General features: G+C 43.4%; 1 protein-coding gene across 3 annotated transcripts in view; it reads right to left on the reverse strand.

Moving 5' to 3' along the window:
- The window catches only part of TCTN1 (tectonic family member 1), a 172,400-nt gene that overhangs the window by 98,717 nt on the left and 56,660 nt on the right, over positions 1 to 17,023 (reverse strand). For all 3 annotated transcript variants that reach the window (XM_073626319.1, XM_073626311.1, XM_073626327.1), the window contains exon 3: positions 12,156 to 12,286. In XM_073626319.1, coding sequence (XP_073482420.1) covers positions 12,156 to 12,286 — 131 coding nt within the window. The remainder of the gene's footprint in view (positions 1 to 12,155; positions 12,287 to 17,023) is intronic.

The raw sequence follows: 17,023 nt of genomic DNA on the forward strand, positions 1-17,023 counted from the left end.
GGAATCAGCCTGTCAGTGCTCAGACCATACGCCGCATACTGCATCAAATTGGTCTGCATGGCTGTCTTCCCAGAAGGAAACCTCTTCTAAAGATGATGCACAAGAAAGCTTGCAAACAGTTTTCTGAAGACAAGCAGAACATGGATAACTGGAACCATGTCCTGTGGTCTGATGAGACCAAGATAAACTTATTTGGTTCAGATGGTGTCAAGCGTGTGTGGCGGCAACCAGTTGAGGAGTGCAAAGACAAGTGCATCTTGCCTACAGTCAAGCATGGTGGTGGTAGTGTCATGGTCTGGGGCTGTACGAGTGCTGTTGGTACTGAGGGAACCATGAATGGCAACATGTACTGTGACACACTGAAGCAGAGCATGATCCCCTTGCTGCGAAGACTGGGCCGTAGGGCAGTATTCCAACGTGATAACGACCCCAAACACACCTTCAAGACGACCACTGCCTTGCTAAAGAAGCTGAGGGTAAAGGTGATGGACTGGCTAAGCATGTCTCCAGACCTACACCCTAATTGAGCATCTGTGGGGCATCCTCAAACAGGAGGTGGAGGAGCGCAAGGTCTCTAACACGCACCAGCTGCATAATGTCGTCATGGAGGAGTGGAAGAGGACTCCAGTGGCAACCTGTGAAGCTCTGGTGAACTCCAAGCCCAAGAAGGTTAGGGCTGTGATGGAAAATAATGGTGGCCGCACAAAATATTGACACTTTGGGCCCAATTTGGACATTTTCACTTTGGGGTGTACTCACTTTTGTTGCCAGCGGTTTAGACATTAATGGCTGTGTGTTGAGTTATTTTGAGGGGACAGCAAATTAACACTGTTATACAAGCTGTACACTCACCACTTTACATTGGAGCAAAGTGTAATTTCTTCAGTGTTGTCACATGAAAAGATAAAATAAAATATTTACAAAAATGTGAGGGGTGTGCTCACTTTTGTGAGATATTGTGTATATATATCTATATATATATATATCTATATCTAGATATAGATATAGATATAGATATAGATATAGATATAGATATAGATATAGAGAGAGAGAGAGAGAGAGAGAGAGATTGAATCTCCCAGTGGATTTTCTTTTAAAAATTAAATAACTACATGACAGACACTACATTGTCTGCCATTTCCCCCCTTTTAGGAATTGCATACATGAAAACAGGAAGGTCATAAAGCGTTCAAATGTAGCGTATTCATATGAAGACATTTTAGAAGATACTCAATTAGAAAAATAGAAAAATCATGAACTGCAGCAAAAAGTACAATAAAATAAAACAATATTTTATATCACTATTGAGACATTTGTTAAATTAGATACATTTTATTTTAAAGGATAAGTTCACCTTTTCTTTTAGCAGGCAAAAAAATATGTGCACGTATTTATTTTTTTACTTGGAGCCTGGAAAGCATTGCACCCACGATGAGCAGATTGCAGGTGCTATGCAGGACTCCTGCAGACTTCTCAGTGTATCTGTTTGCTCGTACCTCCTACAGGCAGGCAGATATCTACTGACAGGAAGAGAGAATTAACTATCAACACTCAACAGCACCATGGTAGTTACAAGAAAGAGCTGAGGACACACCGCTCCAAAGCTGTACTAGAACTCCCATTTACGCACTTGCATCCCTCTCAGGTTAAATAAGTGGGATGTATCGAATAATTTCGATTAATTTTCTATCTTATACATTGATCCTGCACCTTCCTCTTGTTTATAATCTTTGTACTCATGGAATGTGGTCCTTTATTCTTAACCTGGTCTGACCATGTACCTGTGGGTATGGGTATCATGTTCACGTCTGGTGAGCTGCCCCACTTTTTTTTGTATTAATCATCCATCTTTGAAAATATTTATGGTTTGTGAGGTTTTTCTACTTACTCATATGGTGTATAGGTGTCTACACATTTATTTTTTTATTCTTGGGATAGATAACCTTGGGCGCTTCTTTCCTCAATCTGGCCATTAATTATGAATATTTAATTTTTGATATTTAGCAGACTAATATTTGGTATTCATACTTCTAGATTGGGGTGTCCCTACTGAGTAAGTATATATTTGGTGTTGCGGTCTAGTTTGCGCTGGGAGTGACTAGCTATTTTGTATTGCATTCATATTTAGGGATACACATTCTTATTTTTGATGGTTTATTCGTTGTATTTACATTACTTTTTTACTTTTATTGTTTATTTTATTTTTCTCTGATGATCTGACATTTGATAGATTTCATGGTTTGTTCAAGTGGGAATATCTTTGGGTCAATTTCATAGAATATACACTGCATGTCATTCTTTTTTTATAGATGTTTTTCAGTCCTTTTGTTCTGTTTTCATAATGGTCTGTTTCCATCCTACTTTTTTCTATCTTTTGATTATTTGTTAATTTGTATGAAAATTATTTGTTTCATGTTTTTACTTTGTGTATGTATATATATATATATATATATATATATATATATATATATATATATATATATATATATATATATATATATATATTCATACTTTATAAATGATTACTTGCAACGTTTGCTGTTCTGCTGTAGACCTGGGCTGTATGGGTTGTGTGGGTTGTGATCACCCATGGTGGGTGGTTTTCTCCCCGTCCATTGATTGATCCCACCTGTCGGCTTGTGGTCTTATGCCGGCCATCCATGGTTTGAATTTCGAAAGAATTTTCTTTCGAAAATTGTATGAAAGAATTTTCGTATGAATTTTGCACCATTAGTGGGCTGCAACAACGGCCGATTTTCGTGTGGCAATCAAATTTGAGGAATTGGACATGTTGGAAATTTTTTGAAAAACAAATGATTTTCTGATCAATTATGGGAGAATCGTGCGAGAAATGTAATAAGAAAAGAAAATTTACGGAGAGAAAAGAAGATTCCCGCCCATGAAAATTCTTTTCTGTAGCAACATGAGGTGAAATTGAAGGTTTGGTCAGCCGAATTTCGAAAATCAATGGTGGCATCATCAGATCACAAAAAAAAAAAAAAAAAAACGAACTTTCTGATTTTGAAAAGAAAATTAGTTCAAAATTCGACCATGTATGGCCTGCCTTAAGCGAACGTGCACACCTGGGGCAATTAGTAATGAGTAAGCACAGGAGTGTGAAACGCTTCTGAGCATCTGTGGATCTTGTGTTTATTATGTTTAATCTTTTAATGTATATTCAATAAAGAGGTTGATTTTATTTCCTGGATGTGCTGCCACCTTCTTCACCCTCCATTGAAACTACAAGCCAACAGCCGCAAAAGGCTGTCGGGGCTTGTAGTTTCCCATTCACAACAGAATGTGAATGAACGAACGACGTGGCCACACGGCCATGTTATTTTCAAACAGTGACAGCGTGCGCCCAGAGAACATGCCCACCCAGTCACTAAGGGGTGTAAGGGGGGAGGTGGCAGCTGCTGGAACATGTTCCACCCTAATTACGGGTGGTACATGCAACATGTTAGAAAAAGTGAACTAATCCTTTAACTGTATGACAGTCATGTGATGCAGCATTGAAACGAGCAGCTTCAGAATTTCAGCTAAAGAGCTCAGCTCTAGCATTTCCTTTAGCTCCGAGATTGTTTAACAGTTTGCAGTAGCTCCAGACAGTAAAGCCAGTTCCAAGCTCTAGGACAGTCCTTCTCAGCCAGGCTTCTGTGGAACCCTAGCGTTCATCCCAAGGTTGCTAGGGGTTCCATGAGCTATAAGCAATGGAGGACATCAATCACCCACTTACACTGCCCATCAATGTAAGGGGTTAATTTTCCACTGACATCCATTGTAACTGGTCACTGCTACACTGACCACCAATGTGAGGAGGCCACATTTCACCAGACCATTATTATAAAAGGGGGGACTTCTCTACTGTCCACTAGTGTAAGGGTACACACTCTGATTCAGTTCTCATTAGCACTACTCATTTTTAACCTTCCTGCCTCCCAGCACACACAGCACTATGCCCCCCTGCCCCACAAAACCCCAGACACTGCACCTTTCAGCCAGCTAGCAACTCAGCCACTGCATATTTTACCACTGCCCCTCTGTCCCTGCTCCCTCTTGTCACTTTTGACATGCAAAGAGGAGGAAAGGCCAAGCTTGAAATTTCTGGGTTCTCTGCCATTTCCTCTTCTCTCTAGTGACATCCTTTCCTCCCAGTGCAGCCTCAGAGGTGGTCAGTCAGCTCTGTGCAGGTTGTGTGTGTTATCTGGGGAAGAGGAGGTGCACATTTCTGGGCTGAGAGGAAGAGGGAAGCCAACCACTTCCATTATTATGGAACACTTCTTCCAGCAGACATTTTCTAGATGTTCAACATAAAAATGTGTGCTTTATTTCTTTTACTTTTAAAAAGGTAAGAATTTTATTTGAAAGACAACACAATTTGTGCCTCCCTCCTAAACTATTAAGCCTTCTATATTATTATTTCAAACGTGCAATTTCTATACAAAAAAATGTATAATAAATAATTGCGCTTCAAAAAATAAATGACATAAAGCTGCGATGTCCTAAATTGTGACACAAACACAACAAAAGTGCAAAAGAAAATGTATGAATATGAAAAAGGAATGAGTCCAAAAAGGTCCATATGGGGGGACCCACAGGATAATAGACAGTCCCGGGTGATTCAGAATATATAAGATCATGAATGTGTGAATCCACCACCAAAAAGAGGGAGCCTGGCCGCTTACCAGAACCCCATGACCCCCCGTTACAGAGGGTCTAGATGGGCGTTGAGATCCTGCTAGTCCGGAACTCCCATGAGAGAGGCTGGAGGGGCGTCAGGAACTGTGATGGAAATGGATGGATCCCCAAGGAGGCTCAACTCTCAGCATAGTGTGGTCATCATGGGAAAAGAAAAAGGGAGGGCTCCCATAGTGTAAAATCAAAGGTGGTTTATTGAAGTAAAAACATAAACACTCACATGTAGGTATAAAATCGTCATCAAATAGAAGAACAACCTGTGGCACCGGCCGGATGACCACAGGCAGCCCGTCCTGCTGGATATACAGCGACAGTGGGAGGTGGCGCGATGAAACCGCTCAGCCCTACACTGCGTTTCGCAATAAGTTTGCGTCTTCCAGGGGCACGAGCTGCTCATCGCATCACCTCCCTTAAATAGTAAAAGAAAAGCCTCACTCTGGGGTCACTCAGGCCCTTGTCCACACTAGCCTAAAACGCACCTGATAACAGAGCGCAGACATGCCGGGACTCTACTTCCGCACTAGCCTGGAACGCACGAGATCACGGCGCCAGTGCGCATGCGCGCCCTGAAGCTACATCCGCGTCAACCGATGCTGAGTCAATTGATTGGATCAACGGCCAGGGTCTCGTGCGCATGCGCGTGCGCATCCCCTATGTCCACCCCCCCCCCGCGTATTGTGTGTTAGGGATTCTAAAGGTGAGCGCGGTGACAGTGGGAGGCAAATGGTCGTTAATAAATGTAAATAAAACTAACCAAAGCTAGAGATATAAGAACCTGTAGCCCCAGCCATCAGAACTGATAAAAGGGCCATCACCCATCTTAATTGGTCGCCTGCAGAGGCGATCGTTACCCCCGATCTAATACATTGGTTGCTACTGACCCATAAAGCGGGGGAAATGTGTCACCACCCAATGTGTGCTGTGTTACCCCAGGTGCATCAAAATAAATGGATGCACTAAGTCTGAACCAGCAGACACATGAAAGGTAAATGTTGGTGGATATGAGTGGTGACACACAAGGCCAAAATCAGGAAAAAGCATCCTAGGGGGACATACATAAATAATATGGTGCGACCCCTAGTGGCCTGCCTGCAAAGTGCACACGCATTATGACCAACACCGTCTCGTTGTAAACAGTCAGGTTGCGGCATAGGTGTGCACACATGATGATGGAATGAATAGAGTAAAAAGAATAATAAACAATGAGAAGTTAGGTGCTGGTTGCTATAATGTATTAAAGCACCTATACTAGTGACAATCAATGTGGTCAAGACCAACATATACACCAAACGATAATGCAGTCGCCAAGGTGCATAGTTAGACTAAAGGGGTAGTGAAAAAAATCGTGTTCCCCCGACCTGGGGGGGGGGGGGTGACCCGCCTAGTTTTAGACCATTTCAGGTCCTAGACCACATTGGCGTGTCTACTGGCCAATGTAGGTCTAATATAAAAATTTCACAGAAATCTGAAATGGTAAAAAATGACCACATATCAAGGAGGCTATGGTCCCAAGGAGTCTGCGATGGGAGGTTCCCCCACAGCAGGGAGACCCTGACCTTGAGGGTTGGGTCAAATACTTCAACGATGCTGGCCTAGGTCTGCTCCGGTTTTTGATCCAGAGGAAGAGTGATAAACTCCTCCGTCTGGATGGAGAGATCAAAGCCATCAAAGACCAGCTAATCCCACACATTAATAGTGAGGATTACAAAGAGCAATCAAAGGGTCTCCTCAAAATTTTAGAAAAGGAGGACAAAGACCAAAAAACTAAGAAAAAGAAAAAATATAACAGAGATAAGCAGGACTATCAGTCAGGTTTTGTTTTCATCTGGCAAAAGAAATTGGCTACACAGAGTGAAGAGGACACTAGAATGGATATTCAGCATCACGAAACTGCTCCAACTAGGAGTGAACTAGTCCCCCCTCGAACTAGACAGGGGACCCAGCCCCTAACCAAAAGGGATGTGCGTCCCAAAAATGTCAAACCCAGGCACTCTGGGAGTGGCCCTCAATATGGCCCCACAGGTGGCCCACCTGGATCTTCAAGGCAAACTTATTATCAATCCCCACGCCTTAACCAGCACCAACGTCCTTATAATATTCCTCCTCCAGTAACATGGGACAATTCCCCAAGGAGGCAGAATTATCAGGATTCTAATGGGGGACCTATCCAACATTACCAACCACCTGACCGTCCAGGGAATCCAATTCCCTTACACAATAGGTTTTATCCTTTGTCAGACTTCGATACCCCCCAGCAACAAGGTGCCAACTCAGGAGGATATGGTTATAACTATCCCGACAGGAACCAGGGTGCTCAATACTCTGGGGATCCTCAAAGGGATTATAACCATCCTGGGCCCTCTCAATCTTATGGTCCCCCAGGAGGGAATAATAACTCAAATTGGGGTTTTCCCAGGGATTCTCGAGTACCCAAACGCTCGGGCGAACGAAAAGAGGAACTAGAGGGGGGAGGCGAATCCAGAAACTCAAAAAGAAGAAAAACCTAGGGTCAGGTATTTTTATTCTATCCAAACAAACCCTGACTGATGCTGAAAAGAGGCTTCTGGACAAAGGTTTGAAGTTTGCTCCACCCAGAAACTTGAGCAAATTTCAAACCTATATGGACGTGCATAAATTTACACGCAAATTAAACATCAAGCGCTACAGGTTGTCTAATCCCATCAATAGGGCAGACAATGTCAGTAGCCAATACCAACACACAAATTTGGCTAACGCCTCTCTTTTTAACCCTCCGGGTTCTCTTGCTCCAGCTATCCGAGTATTCAGGGATGTGGTTTTACGAGACCTTGAGTCAATTAAGGTCAAGAAAGCGAAATTGCACCGGGATCTCCAGATAGGACTGGACTCCCTGTGCAATAAATCTCTTGTTATCAGGCCGGCCGACAAGGGCGGGGGAATCGTGGTATTGGATCGCCAAGATTACCAACTGGAGATGCACCGTATTGTGGGTGATACCGACACTTACACGGTTTTAAGTAGGGACCCTTTGAACAAGTACAGGAAAGAATTAGAATCAATTGTTGATAGGGGACTCCGGACGGGTATTTTAAATGATAAAGAGGGACGTTATTTGGTTCCGCTAGCTCCCAGAACCCCGGTGATTTACTATCTCCCGAAGGTTCATAAGGACCCGACTTGCCCCCCAGGACGTCCCATTGTGAGTGGGATTGATTCCATTACGTCCCGGGTGGGCAAGTATATTGATTTTTTTCTACAACCGTTGGTGGTGAAAATTCTATCATTTATTAAAGACACCAAACAGGTTATTAACACACTCTTTAAAATCACTCCCAGTGAGGGCCTCTGGATGGTGACCGCGGATGTTTCATCCCTCTACACCATCATCCCCCACCATTTGGGTCTACAGGCGGTGGAACTATTTCTTAAACGAGATTCCAACCTACCCCCGGTACAAATCCAATTCATAATGGACCTTTTGCAATATGCTGCGAGCCATAGTTACTTTTGGTTCGAAAACCAGTTTTACCGGCAAGACCGTGGTGTGGCTATGGGAGCCAAATACGCTCCGAGTTTGGCCAATATCTTCATGGCCAAATGGGAGGAGGACGTCGTCGACGCTCCTAGGAGACCTGAGGTGGCCCTATGGGCTAGATACATCGACGACGTCCTCCTCCTATGGGATGGAGGCGAAGCCGAACTCCATGAATTTATGAATAATCTTAATGCCAATAGTAGAGGTATCAGGTTTAATTTTGAAGCCAGTCAAGAGACCATCCATTTCCTTGACTTGGAGATCCGAATCTTGGAAGGACGGTTCGTGACATCTACATACTTTAAGGCAACCGACAGAAATTCCTATATCTCTGTCGACAGTTGCCATCATGAACCCTGGCTGAAAGCCATTCCTTACGGACAGTTTTTGCGCCTTAGGCGGAACTGTTCTAACTTAACCACCTTTGACCATCAGGCATCTATTCTTACGGAAAGATTCCTGGAGAAAGGCTATGATCACCTTTCCCTTTCCCAGGCTTTAAAATTAGCCAGAGATAGGGACAGAGCATCTTTGCTAACTGAGGCCCCTAGACCTAGGAGTGAGGTTCTAGACACTGTACCATTTGTCACTACTTATTCAGTTCAACACCGGGCCATCAAACAGCTAATACATAAACATTGGCATGTGCTCAGTTGTGACTCGACTCTTAATGCCATCCTACCAATAAGACCTAGGGTGATATTTAAGGGAGCAGCCTCCTTGGGTAATAAGATAGCACCCACAGTCCAAGACCCTCCATGAGAAAATAGATCCTTCCTCCAAAACCTGACGGGGTTTTACAAATGCGGGAGATGTCAGGTGTGTTCTCTAGATGTGAACAGATCTAGACGTATTGCGACATTTCTATCCACCAGCACTGGGTGTTCACATGACATTGAACCATTCATCACTTGTGGCTCTGAAGGGGTGGTCTATCTCCTACAATGCCCTTGCGGGCTCCAATATATAGGGAGGACCAAAAGGGCCCTACGTGTCCGTTTAAATGAACACATAGGAAACATCAGAAGAGGGTATGATAAACATCCCGTCTCCAGACATTACGATCAATTTCATGATCGAGATCCCTCTAAGACATTATTTTTGGGCATAGATAAATATAAACCCCACTGGCGAGGTAGTTCACTTGTCAGGGAAATTTCCAAGATGGAGATGGCTTGGATATATAGGGTCAGAAGTTATGTGCCGCATGGTATGAATGTCGATACAGACATCAACGCCTTCATTAATAACGCTTAGTTAATGGTGAGGTTGGTCTTTTTTCCCACGGTTAATATATTTCTTGTAAACCACATTTTTTGTACATTTAGCTGTTTTCTCTGGATCCTCATGCCGGATACACCAGATAAGCCCGACGATTAATGTTTAAAACACTGAAGGTGCATATCAGCATTTAAAATAATTTAATAATATTTTTTAACAGTGTTTTAAGATGTATACTTTTTTTGACCCATTCACCTAATGGAACTAGTATATGCGTTATTTTAGGTTGGCCATTATTGGTCATTTTTTACCATTTCAGATTTCTGTGAAATTTTTATATTAGACCTACATGGGCCATTAGACACGCCAATGTGGTCTAGGACCTGAAATGGTCTAAAACTAGGCGGGTCACCCCCCCGCCCCTAGGTCGGGGGAACACGTTTTTTTTTACTACCCCTTTAGTCTAACTATGCACCTGGCGACGGCATTATCGTTTGGTGTATATGTTGGTCTTGACCACATTGATTGTCACTAGTATAGGTGCTTTAATACATTATAGCAACCAGCACCTAACTTCTCATTGTTTATTATTCTTTTTACTCTATTCATTCCATCATCATGTGTGCACACCTATGCCGCAACCTGACTGTTTACAACGAGACGGTGTTGGTCATAATGCGTGTGCACTTTGCAGGCAGGCCACTAGGGGTCGCACCATATTATTTATGTATGTCCCCCTAGGATGCTTTTTCCTGATTTTGGCCTTGTGTGTCACCACTCATATCCACCAACATTTACCTTTCATGTGTCTGCTGGTTCAGACTTAGTGCATCCATTTATTTTGATGCACCTGGGGTGACACAGCACACATTGGGTGGTGACACATTTCCCCCGCTTTATGGGTCAGTAGCAACCAATGTATTAGATCGGGGGTAACGATCGCCTCTGCAGGCGACCAATTAAGATGGGTGATGGCCCTTTTATCAGTTCTGATGGCTGGGGCTACAGGTTCTTATATCTCTAGCTTTGGTTAGTTTTATTTACATTTATTAACGACCATTTGCCTCCCACTGTCACCGCGCTCACCTTTAGAATCCCTAACACGCAATACGCGAGGGGGATGGACATAGGGGATGCGCACGCGCATGCGCACGAGACCCTGGCCGTTGATCCAATCAATTGACTCAGCATCGGGTGACGCGGATGTAGCTTCAGGGCGCGCATGCGCACTGGCGCCGTGATCTCGTGCGTTCCAGGCTAGTGCGGAAGTAGAGTCCAGGCGTGTCTGCGCTCTGTTATCAGGTGCGTTTTAGGCTAGTGCGGATACGGGCCTGAGTGACCCCAGAGTGAGGCTTTTCTTTTACTATTTAAGGGAGGTGATGCGATGAGCAGCTCGTGCCCCTGGAAGACGCAAACTTATTGCGAAACGCAGCGTAGGGCTGAGCGGTTTCATCGCGCCACCTCCCACTGTCGCTGTATATCCAGAAGGACGGGCTGCCTGTGGTCATCCGGCCGGTGCCACAGGTTGTTCTTCTATTTGATGACGATTTTATACCTACATGTGAGTGTTTATGTTTTTACTTCAATAAACCACCTTTGATTTTACACTATGGGAGCCCTCCCTTTTTCTTTTCCCATGATGACCACACTATGCCGAGAGTTGAGCCTCCTTGGGGATCCATCCATTTCCATCACAGTTCCTGACGCCCCTCCAGCCTCTCTCGTGGGAGTTCCGGACTAGCAGGATCTCAACGCCCATCTAGACCCTCTGTAACGGGGGGTCATGGGGTTCTGGTAAGCGGCCAGGCTCCCTCTTTTTGGTGGTGGATTCACACATTCATGATCTTATATATTCTGAATCAACCGGGACTGTCTATTATCCTGTGGGTCCCCCCCATATGGACCTTTTTGGACTCATTCCTTTTTCATATTCATACATATGGACTCTATTTAGTTTGATTATACTGTTTGTTTTGCACTGTTCACTAGAGGGGTTTATGTATTCCCTTTATAATCTTTTACATTGTGTGTGGTACAGTTTGGTATAATTTATAATTTTAAATTCATTTATATACTGTACTTCTTTTGGTGTGGCACTCCTCAGCCACACATTCACTAGTTTGCAAAGCGCGAGTCAAAAATTTTTTTCTTTTGCAATTTCTATACAAGACTGAAACTAAGAGGGAAATTAAAACTTAATTTTACTTCCTGTATTCTTCTTGTACGAAAAGAATAGTCTGCTGCCCTGTCATAATAATAGATAACCATGCCTGCACACAAAAAAAAAAAAAAAAAAAAATGTATATAATTTTTATTGTTTTTTATTTCGTCTACATTGGTTGTAATAATTTTCACTGACACCACCAAATCCATATTAAAGTTGACTCCTAAATTCTGTAGTTTTGTCCTCCAATATGGTACATAATAACAGCAATAAGGGACGCATCAATTAAACAAGATCTTCGAAGAACAATCAGCTTAAACATGCCGATTCACTCGATCTCTGGCGGATGATGCGTGACCAACATGCATATTCAAAACGACTGGGAATATCAACATTTGAAAGTGCAATGTTAGATTAACTCATCCCAAAATCAACATTGGCATATATAACCCAGGCAGTCAATCTATAATAAATAAAATAAACAAGCAAGTCATCTAAAAGTCACAACCAGGTACCAAAATAGTTTATTCCCTTTGATTGTACATAGGAGGTACTCACAGTTGGTTGTTTGAATACAGAACACATTGGGGTTAACCAATTGCACTGTTTCTGTTACCATCTGGGGGACATTTGTAGAGGTATTGATTGAGTAGAGAACAGATTCCTGTGCACACAGCTGTCTATCACCACTGTAGAGAAAAAAAAAAACATTTTGAGAGACCAAACAGTATGCATGCTGGTAAATACTGTTCTTTATAATACTTTAAATATCTGGCCTACGCACACATTATATTACAAATAAAAATTGTCAAGATGATTTAACAAATGCCTTATACAAGTAATGCCATTGGCTATGGTCGTTGATATTCTGGTTAACAATTTTGTATTGTACTTTAGCCATTAATAAAATGGAATTAAAAAAAAAAAAAAAAAAGATTTAACAAGATGTCAAAATTTTGCAGCTCTAAAATTTAATTTGCTATTCTAAGAAACTTACGGTTACTTAAAGTGGAGGGATACCCTGAAAAAAAAAAGTCACCAAAAATCCTAAAAAAATTAAAAAAAAAAAAAAAAAAATTTGAAAAAAAAAATTTTTTAAACTTACCTGAACCCTTGTTGCTAGGCAGTCTTCCTAATCTGCCTGTTCCTATTCCGCGGCGTGTTCTGCTCCTAGCTGAGCGGCCCCGTTGCCTTCTGGGTGTTCCCAGAAGACCACAGGGCCATTCACAGAGCGTTGCGCCGCTCGCGCGTGCGCAGTAGGTAACTGGCAGTGAAGCTGCAAGGCTCCACTGCCTGTTCACCTTACCTAGGGATGGCGGTGCCGGGACCCGAGAGCAGAGGGACGGGTCGGCCTCAGGCGGCCGACATCGCATGCACCAAGGACAGGTAAGTGTACTAATTTAAAGTCAGCAGCTACAGAGTTTGTAGCTGCTGACTTTAAAAATTTTTTTTAGCTGGCCGGAATCCCGCTTTAAATGTCACTAAATCTTAACGTATATTTAAAGCCAAACCCATGGTTTTAATCTTGGACAGAGCAGAGAATGCTTACAACTGTGAAGTTTTTTACTTTTTATTGTCTGTGTCCCATTTGGGAAATTTCCCTTCACTCTCCATCCTGAAGACACAACAGGAAGTGAGAGAAATTATTTCTAAGTAATCTTGTTATCACCAGAACAGGTGTCACTATTGGAAGACTTCTCACCTCCTGTTACGGTGACAACAGTAACATTTTGGAATTTCATAATTTTCTATTCCAAAGACAAATGGTTACTAGAACAAAAAGAGAGGGACAGAATAAGGCAGAATGGGGGCCTAGGCAAGGTACCAGCTCTGTCCCTTCACTATCCCTTTAAATGACATTGGTACAGACAAGCCACCCTAATTACATTGTACATGGCCAAATTAGACAAAAAGGATTACATCTTTCCATATCGAGTGACAGGCATATCATTTTGGCATTGGGAAGATAAACTGCACGAGTATGAAAGTTGTAGCTGAGACCCCCCTGGATATCCACTGGACCCTAGGTTACTATCTAGTTTACCTTTAAAATGATCAATTTCTGGTTCAGCAGCATTACTCTAGCAATTGGTGAATTCCATTATAATCAATGTAGTAGATCAAATGCACTTTTATATACAAAACATGCATACAGCATATGCTCTATCAGCGCCACCTTGTGGTTCTGGAATGGGATACAGTTGCCTACTACTGGATCAAATAAAAAATAAAATAAAAAACTCCACCCTCCTTTAGGAGCAGTAATGCATCATGCTACATCCCTGGCATATCACCTATGATAAATTACAATTAAATTCAAGACCCATCTGGGAGCAAATTCTACTAAAATATATCAGTGAAATTATTAAAAATATTATTAAAAAGATACATTTAATATAAAGGAGTGAATTGATTCTTTACAATATTCTGCACAACAAAACCTCAGCTGCTGTTAATCAAACAATTCCATTCATAATATAAAAGTCCATTTGGTCTCCAACCTAGAGAGACTTCTCCTCTGTTATTACTACTTCATCAATTTGGGGAAAATCTATTAGCTCCTATCAGGGCCAGTGCAAGGATTTTTGTCTACTTAGGCGAAGGTGCATTTTAGTTCCCCAACTACTGTCCTCACAATGCAAACGGTCAATATTGCTTCCGGTCCCAGACGCCAGAGATGGGCAAGCGATGCTCGGAATACATAGTGAGGGGAGGGGGTCACTTTACTGGGGTGCAGTGTTGCCAACCCCCTGAAGTGACTATTACTAAGAGGGTGCCCAAAATTTACACTCACCACCAATTTTTTATTGGCAAAAATCATGCCATTTACTGACAGAACCACATTTTTTACGGACACTTCAAAAAAGTGCATGAAATGGCCGATTTCAGTGCAAATATCAACATTTAAGCTATATATATTGTGCTAATCGCACATGTAACTAGTGTGAGTGGCAATGTGTTTAAGCTATAACAAAAGGCAAAAAACATTTCTCCATTTATATGACGGTTAGGTTAATATAACTCAACACAGGGTTTTCCTTTACAGTGTAAGTAGGAACTCTATGGACCCTGACGTAAAAGGGAACATTCTGGACCTTATGTAAAGGGAAATTCTGATGTAAGGGAGTCTCTGGTCACCATAGCCCCCATGACACATGGGATTGTCAGAGACCGCATACATGGCACATGGGATTGCCAGAGACCGCATACATGGCACATGGGATTGTCAGACCGCAAACATGGCACAAGTGCAGGGCTGGTACAATAACATACACAGTCAGACTCTGACCCCATAAAGCTAGAAGCAGATTGCTTGCCCTACCTTCCACACAAATGGGAGAGAGATGAATCTTTATCTGTGGTAGTACCTTTGTCACTCGTGCTCCTCCTGTTCCTTAGGCAGGCCTTGGCCCCTCGCCCCTCCCCCTGGTCTCACTCAGGCTCCAGGCTTCCTCTCATCTCGCACGCCCTCCAGTTCAGCAGTGATAGTCTGTGTGTGTTGGTGAACTGGAGGCGTTCCTGACCCTTTCCGCCACTGCCTAGGTGGGGGGAGGGATATTTTTTCCAGGATCCAGCGATCCTCACCTCGAGGACTGAAAGGGACGGTGTGTTGTGTTTAAGCCAGGGGCATCTCTCTCTGCCCTGCGTCTGGCAATGGAGGCGGAGTGCAGTAGCAGGGCTGGGACACAAATTAGGATAGATGAGCGGATAAAGGTAACAGTGCCTGGCCGAGGCTGTGCTGCGCCGCCTGCCAGTGTGCTGAACTGTGTACAGGTGCAAGCAGGTCCGTGCGCCGGCACTAGGATAAGCACCTCGTGGGGAACCCCTGGTTTAGCGCCCCCTCTCCTGGTGCCCTCAGGCGGCCGCCTTGGCTGCCTAATGCTGGTGCCAGCCCTGGCTCCTATTACACTTAAACCTAGACATTCGGTTCACACTGGTGCGATGCAGGAAACCATGCTATTCGGTGCTGGTTCCCGCATCGCACCTGAATTACACACTGGTTCAGGAATCGGCTCGCATAGGTGTGAACACACATGCAACCCAAATCCAGTGCAGATCAAAAAAGGGTCCTGCACCATTTTGGTGCCAATGAGATGTGATTTCAGCCATTCGCATCGCACAGACATCGCATGTGATCTGCACAGCAATCCGGTGCAAATCACATGCAATGTCTAATCGCGCAAGTGTGAACCCAGCCAGCAGGTTCTTATTGTGAACATCAGTAAAATAGGGAAGGCTTTAAGGCCCTTAGCCACTTGACCTCCCAAAAGTTTTACCCCCTTCATAACCAGGGCATTTTTTTGCTATTCAGCACTGTGCTACTTTAACCACTTCATTACCCAGCCATAGTCAAATGACATCCGCAGACGGGATCTCCCATCGTGGGCGGGCATCATATAACGTCCTAGGCTTACCGCCGCTACTGCGGGCCCCTAGGGGGGGCCGCAGTGCGGGGATCCGCCCTGTCCCTTGGGACACAGCCGTTCCCTGATGAGGGTAATGAGTGGGTGGTGGAGTGTGGGAAACAGCGTGACCGGCTGTAACCAATCACAGCCGGTCACTATGCAGAGCGGCGTGCATGCCGATCGGGGGTTGAGGCTGAAACATCAACAAACTTAAACGTCAACAAACCCCAGTGTAACAGCTGTTGCTGGGTTCTCCTCATCACACACCGATCCAATGTGAGGAGGAGATCAGCTAACAGTGAGTTAAACATTACAGTTTGTACTGTGCCGAGATTGCCCACCCGAATAAAGAGTACCTGTCACCAGGAGTACCCGCCACCAGGAGTACCTGTCATCCATCCATCCCGTCTGAGTACCTGTCCCGTGATCCCATCAGGAGTACCTGTCTGCAGCCAATTACTACCAAGGTGCAGCCCATTAGTCCACGATGTTCAGCTCATAGTCCCCCATCATACAGCCACTATGTCCAGAAAGGTACACACTCCAGAAGAGGCATATCAAAATCTGAGTCTGACCAATGAGAGCAACGGGGAGTTCTCACCACCCAATAATTTATTTTTCCCTGATAAATTAGTTCAAGACATCGTGGACCAAACCAATCTTTTTACCCAACAATTCATTGAAAACAAACCCAGCTCAAGCTATACCCACCCTTTTGAAAGAAGACCCCCTAACAGTGGAGGAGCTTAAATTGCTTTTAGGCCTAACACTCAACATGGGGCTTACAAATCCTATCCACCACATGCCAATTTTTTCTTATACAAAGGTTTTTATTGAACATATCAACATAGTGATACATATAGACATCAAAGGACACATCATGTATACAAATTTGCATAGATTATAAAGTTGCAAAGAATGGTAATCTAAAATAGCAGGAATTTGCACTAGATTCCAAAATTACACTAAGAATCTTATAATATTAACATATACAGATAATATAGCGAAATGCTAATTTCC

Source organism: Aquarana catesbeiana, linkage group LG01 (assembly GCF_042186555.1).
Source record: "Aquarana catesbeiana isolate 2022-GZ linkage group LG01, ASM4218655v1, whole genome shotgun sequence".
Taxonomy (NCBI): domain Eukaryota; kingdom Metazoa; phylum Chordata; class Amphibia; order Anura; family Ranidae; genus Aquarana; species Aquarana catesbeiana.